The sequence below is a fragment of the Perna viridis genome, chromosome 4, assembly GCF_037379345.1.
Source record: "Perna viridis isolate PV_CMFRI_1.1 ecotype Kerala chromosome 4, ASM3737934v1, whole genome shotgun sequence".
NCBI lineage: Eukaryota > Metazoa > Mollusca > Bivalvia > Mytilida > Mytilidae > Perna > Perna viridis.
This window is the reverse complement of record NC_142448.1, coordinates 10299197-10315822: the sequence shown is the minus strand read 5'-3', so window position 1 is coordinate 10315822 and position 16626 is coordinate 10299197. Positions and strand designations below refer to the sequence as shown.

The 16626-nt window shown below is 31.2% G+C and overlaps 3 protein-coding genes across 12 annotated transcripts in view; 2 read left to right on the top strand and 1 right to left on the bottom strand.

Annotated features, from left to right (window-relative positions):
* Positions 1–113: 113 nt before the first annotated feature.
* On the top strand, positions 114–5402 carry LOC148618800 (uncharacterized). The gene is made up of 5 exons (XM_088578035.1): positions 114–1247; positions 2478–2503; positions 3036–3229; positions 3518–3625; positions 5226–5402. The coding sequence occupies exons 3-5, from the start codon at positions 3050–3052 to the stop codon at positions 5358–5360; spliced, it is 423 nt and encodes a 140-aa protein (XP_088434161.1). The 5' UTR covers positions 114–1247; positions 2478–2503; positions 3036–3049; the 3' UTR covers positions 5361–5402.
* A 3403-nt stretch (positions 5403–8805) lies between these two features.
* LOC148618799 (uncharacterized) lies at positions 8806–11295 on the top strand. Its single transcript, XM_088578032.1, has 4 exons — positions 8806–8901; positions 9432–9922; positions 10368–10475; positions 10898–11295. The coding sequence occupies exons 2-4, from the start codon at positions 9470–9472 to the stop codon at positions 11072–11074; spliced, it is 738 nt and encodes a 245-aa protein (XP_088434158.1). The 5' UTR covers positions 8806–8901; positions 9432–9469; the 3' UTR covers positions 11075–11295.
* Positions 11296–13334: 2039 nt separating this feature from the next.
* LOC148618798 (uncharacterized) overlaps positions 13335–16626 on the bottom strand; it is a 29256-nt gene continuing 25964 nt past the window's right edge. For all 10 annotated transcript variants that reach the window (XM_088578003.1, XM_088578010.1, XM_088578006.1 and 7 more), the window contains 2 exons: positions 16548–16585; positions 13335–15999 (listed from right to left, as the gene is read on the bottom strand). In XM_088578003.1, coding sequence (XP_088434129.1) covers positions 15937–15999; positions 16548–16585 — 101 coding nt within the window. In that variant the 3' untranslated portion in view covers positions 13335–15936. The remainder of the gene's footprint in view (positions 16000–16547; positions 16586–16626) is intronic.

Here is a 16626-nt window from a genome sequence, read left to right as displayed (position 1 = left end):
ACAATTTTTATGTTTTTAGAACAATAACATGACGTCCAAGTTGATTTCACTAGTGAGGTCGTTGAACGTTGAATATATATATTTTTTTATATTTCAGTTATAGAACAGGTCCAAAAGTCCGAGTTTTCTTATTATTCATAGGTGATTTCATTTAAATATCACTTTGAAGGAACAGCATTTAAATGTTATCATATGGATTGGAAATTCCTTGTACTATATATATGCACTTATCTCATTATAGTAATTGAATTGTTTGACAAGCGCTGCTTTCAATTTCAATTTTATTTCTACTTTTATGCAATAGTATCTCAGATTATATGATATGCTTAAACCTATTCCCTCAACGATCATTTTCCATTGTTTGTGTCATATTCAGATTCATAGGGAATGCCATCAGCTAACACCTCCCTATAGCCGCAGTTTATACAAGAAATCTATTTTTCCAATAAAAAAAATACATAGTTTACACTACTTAAAACCATATATGCTTTCAAGTGAAAAACGAAAGGCTATGAGTGAATGTTTTTAGAACCTCAAAAAATCATTATACGGCGACAAGAAAAATGAATTAATGAAATATCGGCAAAAAAAATCCCGAGGCGTAGATAATGGGACAATTCAGTTACCTCAAAATCCAAGAACATTGCCGTAATTTGAAAACAAGAAAAAAAAAAGACGATCTTCGTACTCATTGTAGCAAACTAAATACAATAAAAGATAAGTAAAAATTAAAAAAAAAACAGGACATAACACAAAAAAGCTAAAGCATTGGCAGTATATAAGATAATACAAAGGAAAATGAGCAACAACGATTCAACAACTATAATTATTTGATTTGATTTGACACTACAGTTCTATTTATAGTTGTAATGATAAAGTTTTAGGGTGGTAAGTAAATGAGAATAATGAATAATATTAAATGTAATAAAAGAATTTAGACTATCCAGAACTCTGAGTAAAGCCAATATTTTTCTATTGATATTGTGTTATTATTTTCTATTCCATATCAAAATATAGGAAAATCACGACAGATTTTTTATTGCATCTTTAACTTTGATTTTTATCATTCATGTTTATATACCACACAGAATTTAAAAAAAAAACCGCAAAAATTCCTCATGCCATTTATAAACATGGTTTAACAAAGGTGTTTTACACATGGTAGAAAATAGACTTTCTTGCATACGAACCAAATTTAGAATACAACATGATCATACAGATAAGCGAAATATTTTATTGCACAAATGGTACATTTTCTTTTTTAAATTTTAATGTGTTAAACAAATATGTATTTGATTTCAATTTGTGTGTTTTTTTAATACATACTTAGTCTTACATTTCTGTTTCCTGCAAGTTAAATAAAACTAGTGTTAAGTTACATATATGAAACTGCGCTTTTAAACTTTATCATTCACTTGTACAACATACCCCTCCCTATTTATCACAAATGTACTTTGCGCAATCGAGAAAATTAACTTTTGGCAAATATCACTCTTCTTATGGCGGAATGTAAGAGTAAACTCGCGTGTTATTGCATATTGGACTCTTTTCTGTCGACATTCATTATAAATCATTCGTTAATGGTTTTAAATTGAACATGTTAAAAAAGTGTTTTCACGTAACGTATCAATCTAATTATAATGGTATCGAATGATGAATTCTTTATCCAAATTGCATAGTTCTAAATTGCTAAGCATTTAGTTTTATTTTTTTTATTTAAAGTATATTGTTTTTAGTTTTGTACGTCATTATTTTGTTTTGCCATAGATACCCGGTTTCTTAGAACCTTCCTAACATTAAAAGAATATCTTAATATTAGCCAATGAGAATTCTTTTTAAAATGTAGGCCAAATTCTTCTTCCGTATACTGCCCACATTCAAATTGCAGAATATACTTCCGTGTACTGCTCATATTCAACTTGCGGAATATCTTTAAGTATAACATTTAAAAAAAACAAATTTATTTTTATTCAAGCGGTTCAAGTGTTAATACTAATACCATTACACATACAACCAATCACCACAATCTGATTCACCTTTAGGTACACAGAAAAAAATATCGTAACAAGGTTAAATTTTTGTGGTTTCTCTCTCTTTGTTTAGTAGTCCACATTATTTTAAATATCTTTATACAACAAAGGAAGACCTGTTTCCTAACTAAGTTTGTGAGTTTGCTAGGCAGTAAAACAAACTATTTATACATTTGTAAAATCAAAATATAGATATAAAAACCTCAAACCTTCAACATATAACGGGTAGACCAATACATAACCTGAATACTTTAGATAAGCTTTGCTTTTTTAAATAAAACCCATAATTGAGCTGCTCAAGTAAAATTTTGCCTGTGTAATACTCTATGTTCGTTGACATTTCAATCAATATTCATCTTTATTCTATCAATATTGTATTATTCACCCTATTTGTTACGTTATGCATTAGATAAGCATTCAATAATATAATCTTCATCACTTTTCTAGACCAGTTGTTGTCTTCATAGAAAGAGGTAAGACAGTTTTAATTTCTTTATTTTCAGGCAATTATTAAAAAATGACACTGCATTTTTTTTTAATTTTACATTTAAAAATGTGACATTTTTTAAGTGAAAGCTTTTTATTTTTGTTAAATCATTGATGAAGAAAGATTTGACTGGGGCTACTGCCAAATCATTCTGCCTGCACATCTCCGTTATTTATTTATTTAGGGTTACAGGTAATTGAGGAGAAAAAAGCAAAAACTGAAACAGACTGGCAGGTTGAATATTAACATTCATCGGTATATACAATTGCCTCAAGCCGCTGTTGATAGAATATCTGATAGTATCTTACTAGAATGAAATCCTAGTACATGTATCCTGTGTAGGTTCGTGTAACAAAAAAGAATATTTGCAAAATGTATAAATGTCTTCATTTTTAAACATGTACATTTTTTTGCAAAACGTATAATTTTTTTCAATAATCGGCATAGCGGGTATTCATTAACTTTTTAATTTTCTGTCCCGTCTATCTATTGTTCTATATGTTTTTACCTCCTTTTAGCATATTTAGTTGTGATGGAAAATATGAGAATATTGCATACTGCAGCTGACACTATTAAAAAATACCCCCGTATCGAAAAGGAGAAAACTCATTTTTGCGTTAAATCAGAGTTATGGTTCAAAATACAGAACAAAAGGCGATCTCAGGGATTGGATCAACTCAGGGTGGATTTGAAACCCAAGCCATCGTTGCCGGTATGTTGTTTATAAGGATACTTAGCATTGCATTTCTACTGATGATCCGTCCTCAGTAAAAATTATACGCACGTTTCATTTCAAGTGCGTTATTTTCATTGTCCATTCTGATAAAAGAGGTATCCACCTTTATGCCATTCGTGCATGTTTGGCTCTATAATTATCAAAAAGGTATATTTGTACAAAGGCTATATATATTCCATAATAAAAAAAAGTCAACAAAGTGATATTTTTATATTTAAAAATAATCAGTATATATCATAAACAGTTTAAGATCTTTGATTTCAGCTTACAAAAGAGGAGAAAGATAAACTAAAAGACAGGAGAAAAAGAAACCGAGAAGCGGCAAGAAAATGTCGTTGGAAGAAAAAGGAGATTTTTACAAATCTTAAAAAGGTAAATTATATACTTAAAAACATTATACATCGTTTTTTCCAAAAAAAGATGGTACACCTAGATACAAGTATATAGTTCTTGGTAGAGATTCCTCATACTTTGTTAGGAATAATTCCAAATCATATTCCAAATATACAGTGGAAGATGTTTACCTAATGCTGGAATTTTTAATCGACAACATATTTGTCCAGTGTGGTGGACGTGTTTTTCAACAAACGGTCGGCATTCCAATGGGAACAAATTGTGCTCCTTTACTTGCTGACCTATTCCTTCACTCTTATGAGGCTGGCTTTATAGCTGATTTGATCCGAAAGAAAGAATCTTGTTTGGCTAGATCCTTTAATCTCAGTTTCCGCTATATAGATGACGTATTATCTTTACACAATCTTAATTTCGGGGATTTGATACATCGCATCTACCCCAAAGAACTTGAGATAAAGGATACTACAGACACTGTAAGGTCAGCCTCATATCTTGACCCACACTTAGAAATCGATGGTAAAGGAACACTATTGACCAAACTTTACGACAAACGTGATGACTTTTCATTCAGAATTGGCAACTTTCCTTTCATCTGTGGCAACATCCCTTCAACATATGGAGTGTTCATATCACAACACATACGTTATGCCACAGCATGCCGAACCTACGCAGACTTTTTGTATGGCGCTAGAACTCTGACAAATAGGCTTCTAGAACAGGGTTATGTTGCTACAAGATTGAAGTCATCACTACAGAAGTGTTATGGTCGTCATCATGAACTTGTGGATCGTTACGGTGTATCCATCTGCGCCATGAAAACTGATTTATTCAACGTGTCATAGTTCTTCTTTTCCTTGTTTGTCTACCCCGGACTTGGCTTTTTATGAGCAACTCGGCGGGTGTTTACCCTACCGGTGCACCTGGTCCATGCTCCCAGTTTTTAGTAGAGTCCGAGTTGCTCATTTGCTTTTGTTATTTTGTATGTATGATTTTAGTTACTTTATGTTCTTTGTTGTGTATGCCTGTTTTCCATGTCTGGTCTTTGTCTCTGGATTGCATTCTTTTGATTACCGCTATAACCTTTGTTCCCTCGATTACTCTTATATAAACAAAATGTTTTCTTTTTGTTATGTTTTGTTTTGTTTTTGTTCTTTGTCAATATATCGCCCACTAAAACGACCATTGTGATCTTCGAGTTAGAAGTTCATAGATTCTAATTCAATTAAATAAATTGTATAACTTTTTATTTTGTTTTTTTTTATTGTTAATGTCAGGCTTTTTAATCTCATAGTTTTCCTTTCCTCTTTCGTCTACCCCGGACGTGATTTTATATGAGCAACTCGGCGGATGTGTTTAGAAAAACAAAGGGGGTTACCTTGCCGGTGCACCTGGACCATGCTCCCAGTTTTTAGTGGAGTACGAGTTTTACTTTTGTTTTTTTTTGTATGTATTATTTTAGTTACTTTATGTTCTTTGTTGTGTTTGTCTGTTTCCATGTGTCGTCTTTGTCCCTGAATTACATTCTTTTGATTTCCGCTAGAATCTTGGTTCCCTTGATTGCTCTTTCAAACATGTTCGGCACTCTACTGTAGTATAAAGTCGTTTTTCTTATTTTCAGGATTTACTTCATCTGAAGAAAGAGAATGATCGGTTGAAAAAGAGGATACACTTTTTAGAAACATTGAAATCGTGTTGTACAGTAAACAATTTTGTAACATTATTCAACACCCTTATCACAAAAAATTTGAATTGAAACAGTAAAACATGACAAATTAAAATTTGCGTTTCCACGAAACGTGTAGAAGTCCCGTTTCCTGATAAATGTTTTGAGAAACATATCGTCAATGGAACACCTAATGATAAATCGAGGCATCCTAAAAAACCTGGATATCAAATTTCATCAAAATCGAAAACTTTGAAATTTTATCGCGGTGGCGGGCAGTTTGAAAATGGCGGTCTATCCGTAGATCAAATAATCGATTGAGCTGCCGATTTTTAATCCTGGCTCCTTAAAAAACCTAGATATCAATTTTCATCAAATTCGACGCTGTTGCGGCCATTTTAAAAAAGGCGGCCGATACGTAGCTCCAATTGCGAATTGAGCCACGAATTACTAATCGGGACGGCTCAGAGAACCTAGATATTTTCATCGAAATCGGACAAATTTGAATTTTCGACCGCGTTGACGGCCATTTTGAAAAAGGCGACCGAGACGCACGCGATTTGTTCGGCGGCAACTGGAATTTTTTTTTTTAAGTTTTGCATCCTCCGAAGAGTAGTTCTAACTTCATGAGAAGTTTCACCTCAATCGGACCAGCCACTTTTGAGAAAAAGGGCGGACACTTTCAACATTTTTATGACAGGAGAATTAAAATAATAATAATAAGAAGAAGAAGAAGAAGAAGAAGAAGAAGAAAAAGAAGAAACACAGTAAAAACATTAAGTCACCGCCACTTCGTGGTCGGCGACTTAATAATATTAATAATAATAAGAAGAAGAAACGGAACAAAAACAATAAGTCGCAAGACTTCGTTTTGGCGACTTAATAATAAGAAGAAGAAGCAAGGTAAAAAAAATAAGTCACCGCCACTTCGTGGTCGGCGACTTAACAAGTGATACTGTGTTTGCAAGCAAAACACAAAAGTCGCCGAAACCGGCACATGGTCGAATTTTGTCCGATTCTGAAGCCGCTATTGATTTTGGAATGCAATGTTTATCCTAGAAATCAATTTTCATCGAAATCCAACAATGTTCACATTATGCCAATTTTGGCGGACATTTTGAAAAAAATGGCGGCTTTCTGACAAAATCAGAAGCGCGCCATTGACTTTAGAATGTCCTGTTCACCCTAGATATCAATTTTCATTGAGATCGAACATTGCTGAAATTTTGCCGATTTGGGCAGCCATTTTGAAAAAAATGGCGGTTTTCTAAAAACTTGTTTACGCCTTTGATGTTAGCAGGTCAAAAACTGCCTTCTGAGTCATTTTCTTTTGATTAATTAGTTCCACTAATTTTATAGAAATGTTTGTTTCATTTTTCCGGGAAAACCCGGTTTTGGCGGCCATTTTGAAATGCCGGAAATAGCTTGCACACCTCCTGAGCATGCTTGATTTTTTAACCAAGTTTGGTATAAATCAAATAAACGGTCTTCGAGAAATCGCCAGTACATCTTTAAGTGCAGAAGAAGTAATATAATAATAATAAGAAGAAAAAACAATAAGTCGCAAAACTTCGTTTTTGCGACTTAATAATAATAATAATAATAAGAAACACAATAAAAACAATAAGTCACCTCCACTTCGTGGTCGGCGACTTAATTAGTTGTTTACATAACAAAACCAGTTGCGATTTTGAAACAACTACAAGGAAGCGCTGAAAACATTTAAATCTTGTGAAAAGACTCACTATTTGAAAAACAGATCATAACGTGTCTCAAACTGCGTTTAACCCAATTATTGTAAATGTATGCCAAAAAGGGAATTATGAGGGCAAAATTTATCTTAAGAGGTTTGTGAAAACAGGTATGGTCTATAATATTATACGCAATTTATTTGGGACGTTGTGAAATAATAGCTGTAAATAAAAAGTAAGGAAATATATGTAGTAAAGTACGGTACAAAGAATTATCAATAGTGCAAAAAAGATTCATGAATTTGTGCATCAAAAAAATTCAAATAAACAATGGAATTTCATTGAACAGATATTGACATCAGCAAAGTCTTATCAAAATTAAATACGGAACCATAAAAATATTCAAAGAAAAATATCAAGAGCAACAAGAGGCAGAAAAAAATATGTAACAATAAAAAAGCACAAAAATATCCGTAATTAAGCAAACATTTCAATAACTTTTACAAAAATATGTAATCATAGGCAAATGCATATGATAGAAAGTTTTAATCAGAAATAATGTAAATACAAAAAGTGTAAATAAAAAACCTCAGTGGTGATCGAAAAATAACTGAGCTTTATTCAAAAATGAAATTATTTATCAATTATGGACTATTAACGATGTCAATACGTTATATGTGGCCCTGTTCAGATTATATTGATCGAGGACGAAGCCTTTAATTTATATATCACATATGCAGATAATGTATTTTAATTATGGACTTGAATGTTATGATGTTCCGCCATGATTGGCTGAGAGTGATTACGAAACGGGACGGTTTATAACCGGATCTAAATTTAGAAGTATAGCGTCAATATACATATAAATAGAAACATAGCGTCAATATATTTAAGAATAGAAACAAGACTTCATGTACGTGGATTATCCCTTGCATCAAGTGATCATGATAACAAAGAAGACTGTTACACCATATGTAATATATACGTTTATAGTTTATCCGAATCCTTAACTTTTTTCAAATATTTTGTATATGAACTAAGTCAAATTGCATCTTTTAATTCCAATCACAAAACAAAATAAAATGAAATGAAGAATAATTTGTAAGCCATTATAACCTCTTGTCTGCAAATTTTTGAATGCTGTGCGTTTCAAGAATACTCAAAACTAAAAATATCGAAAAAGGAAGCAAAATTCAGCACCCAGAGGTTTTATCAAGTGCATTGCAAGGAATGAAGCCTCAGCGTGTATTCAGGTTTTTGAATTTTGTAATACTGGAATTATATATATAAATCAGGTACTAGTATATTGTAAAATTGTTTCCAGGGTTAAAATTTCATCATAAGCATTAGAACCAAATATAAGGCAGAACTAAACACAAAAACAAAATGCAAACAAGAACAAAACAAGGCGATATATATGGACAAGCAAAGGCGAACTAATAAAAAAAAACATCAGGCGAACGATGTTAGTCAATCTGGTCGATTATAGAATTGGCTGGAAAAATGTCTAAATGTGTTATATAAAACAAAAGGGAGATTACAAAAGCGCAATAACAGTTTGGATATAGGGTACCTTATTGGAGATATCTTTACCGTCGTTATTGTTATTCGATCTGATTGCGATGTATAACATGTTTAGATAGAAGTGCTTCACAAGCGCAAGTAAAATAATAATAATATAACAAATATCTTTTCGCACAACTTTAAATGGCCTAGTATGGTAATATGTAAACCAAGTAACCTATCATATTGGAAACTGAAATTATTATAGTACTTATCATATATATTATACTAATTTAAAAAATCTATAAAATGTTATTTGTTTTTGGTAATTTAAATATTTTAAAATGAATATATTTTTAGATTAGGGAAATTACCAGTGCTATAAATACCTGAACTATTAACAAGAATTGAAATGACTGACCAAACCGCAAAATAAGGTATGTAAATATAAATAAGATAGAACTTTTTCTTCATACGTATAATAAGAAATACCACACAATATTATATCTAATGCACACTGTAGAGCGGGCAGTGAGCAATAGATAAATACTAGTAATCACTGAATATATGCAAACGTTCAATTTGCCAAAGGTCATTGGTGCATATATATAATCAGTCATAATGTATAAAAAAAGATTATGTTTAAAAATCACCCAATGGAGGCTAGAAAGTTGGGTTATTGCATAAATCATAGATACTGGTGTCAACTTTTGAAAGGAAAAACTACAGTAAAAACTGCCACAACATAATATTATAAAAAGTACAGTAACTCTTATTTTGATATATAATGACACATTATATTTTATTCCGAAACGCATTTAGTATTGGCGCAAAAAAAGCAGAACGCCCGATTTTTTAAAAGATCTCTGCATGAGGAATGAAAAGAATCAAGAATTCGAAATTGGCGAGATTACATACCTGAACCCTCAAGAATTAACATTTTCCCTTCACTTGCCATCTCTTTCAGGTGAAAGTCAAATTCTCCAATGTCTTCTGTTCTATATTATGCTAGAGCCTTCTGATGAAGGACAAGGCAGTTTAGAAAAATATCAAGAGGTGAAAACGAACAGCGAAAAGTTACAGCCAACTTACCAACCTGTTTCCGGAACTCAAACATCAAGATCAGAGGATACTACAGACCAAAATCAGGTTGATTCTAGAAATCTGCCTTTGATTTCTGATTATTATTTAGATCTGCAACTACCAAGTCCTGATATCATACCCAACCTCGAACAGCTTACAGACCCGGTTGAAGATTTTATTTTGACAACTACAGAAAATCTTTCTGAAACATCTAGTTCAAACGACGAAGTTAGTAAAGCATACGACAAAAGCGTACAAGAAGAAAGTTTACTTCCAATATTAAAGCAGGAATTGCGACTGAAAATACAAACCCGACGTCTGAGCGAAGGTCAAGGAGAAATTGTGCCCGAAGAGAAGAGCGCAATAGTATACGAGGTAATGAAACTATACTACATTGCATGGTAATAGAATACAAAGAATTGTGATGGTTAAGTCATAATTCCATAAATTTTAACTTATAAACAATATTTTTGTTTTTTACATAGTAATAAATATGAAAGTTTGTTTATAAGTTGTTTATATTGTTTATAACATGATGATTTAAAACACATTCAACACTGTGTCTTATTTTCAAATCTGAGAATACCAGGGCAAAAGAAGTGGTCCTAACCAGTTAATCTGAAGTCACAATTTTTTATTAAATATAAAGTAATATCTTACGACAGTAATGTATATACAGACAAAACCGCAATGAAATGGAGTGAAAAAAAAATGGAACACACACTCACACATATATAGTTAAGAGATATAATTACGATTGTATTGTCGGTATTAATATAGTATATTACATCATATCAACTCCAAAATACTTGAATTTTAGCTAAGTGAAGAGGAGAAGGAAAAGTATAAACGAAGGCTTGCACAAAATAGAGAATCTTTACGTAGATCAAAACGTAAAGAAATCGAACGCGAAGAGGAATTAAAAAAGGTATTTGTAGTTACAACGAAACATTGGGATTTGATCACAAACCATACGAGCAAGCTACAATGTATCGACACACAAATGTTCGTCTGGCTCTATCTACAGTTGTTGTTTTTTATTTTAATTTTTTGCTTTTTGTTCTTTTTATTACCTGTATAAATCCCATTGATTCACAGTAGTAAGTTAATGACCAACAAAATAGTGCCAAAAAAAACTAACAATGATGAATAATTCTTCGACCGGACATCACGTGATACTTTCTCCAGAATGTTGCATCATCTACGCCAAAACCGAATGCTAATAATGTCATGGTCTTAAATTAATTGAACTAGTGTTAAATATCTGTTAAATATATACATATATTAACCAACAACACTGACATCAAATTTCCTATCAGTAACAACTTATTTTGTTTTGTTTTTAAACAGCGGTTTGACATGGAAACAGTACGACATGCAAGTCTGAAACACGAGAAACAATTACTTGAAGTACAGAAAGAAGAATTACTACACCGTCTAAGTCAAGCTGGGCTAACTTGCAATTTTAAGTCATCTACAATGACTTGTATGAAATGTGGACGAATAATTATAATCGACCCAAGCTAGCAACCTTACTAATGTACAGTTTTATGTGATTTTTTTTCATTCTTGTTATTTCATTCTTTTTTTGTTTGGTTGTTGTTGTTGTTGTTGTTTTGGCCTTTATGTAACCAACGATTTTGTTTGACGATTGTAAACGCGATCCTTGACATTTTCTTACAAGGAATAATTTGTAGCGATTTATTTTCCAGCTGTCTGATATTTAGAATATGATTTTTTATAGTCAATAGTTTTCCTTTCCTCCTTTGTCTACCCCGGACTTGACTTTTTATGAGCAACTCGGCGGGTGTTTCTAGAAAAAACAGAGGACGCTTACCCTACCGGTGCACCTGGTCCATGCTCCAAGTTTTTAGTGGAGTCCGCGTTCATTTGCTTTTGTTGCTTTGTATGTATGATTTTAGTTACTTCATGTTCTTTGTTGTGTATGTCTGTTTTCCATGTCTGGTCATTGTCTCTGGATTACATTCTTTTGATTATCGCTATAACCTTGGTTCCCTTGATTACTTTTTTATAATGTATAATGTTCTTAAACAGATTTTCTGTAACTATATTATATAGTATTCTCTAATTTTTAATCGATTTTGACAACTCCTGACCGATGTGTTCTCTTCTAAAGAGATATTCGAGTTCTCATGCGTCGAATGAGACTTTATTGTTATTTTTTTTTTTTTGTAATCAAAATCAATTTTACGTACACAATATTGAATTCTGTCATAAAATATCATGTTTGTCGTACAAAACTGTGTTATGCAGACTGGTTTTATGATCACTTCAATTTTGTAATGACAAAATTAAATTTTGTAGACAAAATTCATCTTTGTCATGACAAAATTCAAATATTAATTTATTTGCATAGAAAATGAACTTTTGTTACCTGATATGGAAATTAAATAACAAAAGTCAATTTTGTGTCACAAGTCAACTTTGTTTCACAAAAGTCAATCGTCTTTCACAAAAGTAATTTTTGTGTATCAAAGGTCTATTTTGTGTCACAAAAGTCAATTTTGTATGCAAATTAGTTTACAGAATCCTTTGGATATGCTAATGGATTCTCTCATCACGATTTTGTAAGAAGGTTTGGATATAGTAACCACGGGTCCCGTAGGTTTCCGATTACTTCGACTAAGGACATATCATGAACCTGCGTCTGCGAGACCCACGGTTACTAAATCCAAATTGTCTTTTGTGACACAAAATTGTCTTTTGTGACACAAAATGGACTTCAGTGATACAAAAATGACGTTGGTGACAAAAAAGTAAATTTTGTGTTAAATTGCGTGCAAAAGTGATTTTGTTATGACAGAATTCAATTATGTAAACCCAAAAATGAATTTGAAGACTATATAATTTTGTCATAATATTTCTCAGTTTTGTATGCAAATTAGTTTACAGAAAACAAACGAAACGAATTTGCATATAAAATTGACTTTTGTTACCCCGGACTTTACTTATTATGAGCAACTCGGCGGAGGACGCTTACCATATCGGTTCACCTGGTCCATGCTCCTAGTTTTTAGTGGAGTCGGAGTTGCTCATTTGATTACCGCTATAACCTTGGTTCCCTTGATTACTCTTTCTTCCTGTGGCAGTATTGTGCATATAATCAGTATATACCTTAGCTGCGTCAGATTTGATGATACAAACATTTTCCTATGGCAGCATTGTGAGTTTCATCAGTATATACCATAGCTGTGTCATGTTTGATGATAGATGCCTGTTTCCTGTGGCAATATTGTGCATTTTATCAGTATATACCATAGCTGGGTCGGGTTTGATGATACATACTTTTTTTCCTATGGCAGTATTGCTTTTTTGAAAATTTCACCATCAATAAAGTAGTTTTTGAAGTCAGAAGTAAATAAACACTAAAGGTATGGAAAATTTCAACACCTAGCAGTGGAAAAGAATACAGAACAAAATCATAACTGTGATACCAATGTGCCTTTCTTTTCTTCCACTGAACACTTATTTTTAGACACAGCCTTTTTAAGTCTGAAAGGAAATCACAATAACTGACAGCAATTCAATTTTGAAATACAGCAATCATTCTTATAATGTAGATCAAAGTTCTACCTGCAGGTATACAGCTCCATAAATCATTTAAAAGCCTATGTAGTTTTGCAATAAATGGTATCAATTCAAAATAATGTGTCCTAGCATTGTATAATAGTGATATAAAAGGAATTTCCCTATTCAAGATACATGCTTCAACTGAATTTTGTCAAGGCATGTATTAACCATGTAGAAAAACAATACAACTTAAATATCTAGGCTGAATCATTTACTTGCAAATATATCTATTTCACTATATCCATTTTTCTAAAATTTCCATGACTTTGGCAGAAAATAGGCATTTAAAAAAAAGGATTTATCACAATCTTTCAATCATTCCTTCCCTTAATTTCCCAAACAAATGTTTCTCTATATAAAATTACTGCCATGACTTGACTTATTTCAATAAGATGAGTACATATGTAATGATATTACCGATAATACTAGGTTTTTTTTGTTTTTTGTTTTGCTAAACATTTATCATTTTATCACTCTAATAAAAACTAATGATAACAGTGTAGCATTATTTACAAACCACAGATTATAAATTTGACAGCAGTAGGATAAAATAAGTCATAACTGTTGTATATATGATAATTCAGCTAATACAATCAAACTGAAACCTGGGTATAAAATGCCATGTTTGAACTTGCGGTATTCAATTAAATATCAAAATAAGTGCTCAAACTGTTCACAGTATAAACGGCAATGAATTACTCATAAAAAGAACAGAATTTTTGAAGGATTATTTTTAGTTTTTGACCAGATTATGCGAAATAACCAACTTTGGGGCAGTTTATGTTTCATAAAATGTGAAGTGGTTTCTGAACAAGAGTTGACTTGTTAAAAAAAATGAAAAACAATCCTTAAATAATTCTGTTGGTTATTATGCAAGCATAACTTGGTCAAAAATGTTTAAAAATCAGTATAATTTAATTTCAAATCAATTCAAGTCAAAAATAAGATTTGAAACAAAAGCTTAACAAATGGAAACAGATCAATAATTTGTTTTAAATCAAAACAGTTTATAAAAAGGTGTCTTTTAGAACTATGTAAAATGTATGCTAGGAAACAACCAAGTAATACACAAAAACCATATGCTGAATAGTTTGAAGTTATTTACTCATATCTATAGCATAAAAAAAAACAAAAAAAAAAACAGATATTTTTTTCATATATTTTATGCAAATACATAATATATCTCTTCAACTGATGAACAATCTGCATTGATAAGTTTAAATTAAAACATAGTGTCTTTGAAGAAAAGAATAATTAATCTACATTTAACACTAGGACATGCTTGTTTAGAAGAGTGGCATCAACTGTCATAGCTGTAATAAGCCTACCTATACCCATATCATTTAATGTTGTAAATTTGTTTTAAAGAGAGATGTTTAGGCAAATATCAAAAAAAGAAATTCAAAACTTTAAAATTTTACTTGCAAAAATGAATTAATGAATAGCAAGTCACAATTTTAAGGGGAAAAATATAAAATAAAATAATTTTGTTAGATTTACAATATTGCAAATGAATAAATTATTCTAAAAATAGAATGATATCAGTTTCTTTTATAAAGATACATAATATTAGAACATACTTAACTGTCATTAAAAAAAACACATCTACATTAAGAGCACATGACAAAATATACAAAGCTAATGTAAGTACTTTTACAACAATTTCATCAATGCTATTTCTACAAAACTCATCACCTAAAAAAAAATGAAATAGAATTCCTTTTTACATCTGAAGATTATTTAATATAAATGAAAGCTCCAGTATTTTATTTTGCAAAAGCTCTGCATTTAATGCTTTTTGAGTTTTAATGGAACAATATGCATTGAAACAAATATTACATAATGACAAAAATGTGTATTGTAAATCATTACTGTTTACATAAGGATATAGACTCAGATGTTTTACATGGTCTTTTTTACATTCAATTTTACAACATTTTACCTATGACTTGAAGAAGCTCAAAATATTTGACATGAAGTCTTAAGATCTGCAGTTAGATGTAATTGTAAAGTCTTTGTTCCTTGCACTGTTAAGACAAAAAGAAATAGTGACATTATCTCACACTACTGATAGTGCAAGACAGTGAAATGTAAGACATCCAAGGGTTTCATATTCTCCAACAAGTATATCCTAGTTTAGATAAAATTGAAATTATATCAGTTGGTGTCTGAAATTTTCTGGTCTTGCATTTTCTTAGAATACCTGATTCTATTTCTCTCCTCATAAATTAATAAGAAAAGTAAGCCATCTCCTACCATTCTTTTGGCCGCTATTCCTTTGTATTAACAAGATGTCATAAAGACATTTTATTGGGACATCACAAACAATCCACATTTCATCTTGCCCGTGGACAAGATAAAAGTGTTAAATCTTTCACTTTCATCTTTAAAACTGAACCTTTTTGGAAGTTTTTTTCTTTTTTTTTTAATGTCAAATCACATATTTCAGTAAAGTAGTATCCTTTAAACAATTTCTACTCAACATAATATATTATATATCCTGCTTACAGTGTTATTAGGATAGCAAAAGTACAATAGACTGCTATAATATGCATGATTTATACATTTGTCAAATGAAGGCAGATAATACATGACATTAAAGAAACATTGATTACAATAGAGGAAATATAGTTATGACACCGAAGTCTGGAGTAGATACAGCTAAAGAACAAAAAATAAGTTTGCTGTACTATAGAAAAAACAAACACCATGTAAATCGTTGGATGAGTAGAGGTAAAAGTTCATATCTCCCAAGAATAGTGTAGAATTTAAACCAAAACCAAGTGAATTATAAAGAATCATCGACCACAATCAGATGCTAAATCGTTCTGTTCACCATTTTCTCCTCTTCTCCACAAAATCTATAAAGATAAAAAATGATTTATATTGTATTGAAAAGTTTTTTAAAAATTCTTGTCATAGTGTTTGAAGCTATTGAGAAATTAAAAATATTGCTACAAACTGAATTTTTAATACTAAAATATACATTAGAGAGTGCAAATCTGAAATATGATGATGGTACTTGCTAACAAGCAAAGGATTAATAACCAAATTCTATTTTCATATTTTTCATTTTACGAAACATTATTACAGAAAGAAAATTCACAAAACTTGAGTTTTCACTGTCTTTCTATCTGTATAACTTTGGTGTCCTATTCAGTATTCTCTCCTGGCCAATATTGCATTATACTTAGCAGTGTTATGAATTTCAACATTCTACTCTACGTAACCCATTCTATTTACAATGCATTCACAATCTGTGCTCAAATGATAAAGCTATAGAAGTTAGCAAAGTATTATTAAGAATTCATGAAGAAAGCACTACTATTTGTAATGCAATTGATGAGTGGGTCTTTCTGCATTTATATTGTTCATATTTTTTACAATGTTTTCTTCTTATCTTACTTACAGGTGATGATGTAGGGTTCTGGATAGCTGAATTGGAACCTGAAAAATATAAATTAAATTACACATGTATTCATGTAAAA

Excerpts from the sequence above, each read along its gene's own strand:
- LOC148618800 (XM_088578035.1), top strand. The coding sequence starts at position 3,050 with ATGGAAAATATGAGAATATTGCATACTGCAGCTGACACTATTAAAAAA. Across the intron at positions 3,230-3,517 it reads AACCCAAGCCATCGTTGCCG|CTTACAAAAGAGGAGAAAGA; the intron begins GTATGTTGTTTA and ends CTTTGATTTCAG. Across the intron at positions 3,626-5,225 it reads TTTTTACAAATCTTAAAAAG|GATTTACTTCATCTGAAGAA; the intron begins GTAAATTATATA and ends TCTTATTTTCAG.
- LOC148618799 (XM_088578032.1), top strand. The coding sequence starts at position 9,470 with ATGCTAGAGCCTTCTGATGAAGGACAAGGCAGTTTAGAAAAATATCAA. Across the intron at positions 9,923-10,367 it reads AGAGCGCAATAGTATACGAG|CTAAGTGAAGAGGAGAAGGA; the intron begins GTAATGAAACTA and ends CTTGAATTTTAG. Across the intron at positions 10,476-10,897 it reads GCGAAGAGGAATTAAAAAAG|CGGTTTGACATGGAAACAGT; the intron begins GTATTTGTAGTT and ends GTTTTTAAACAG.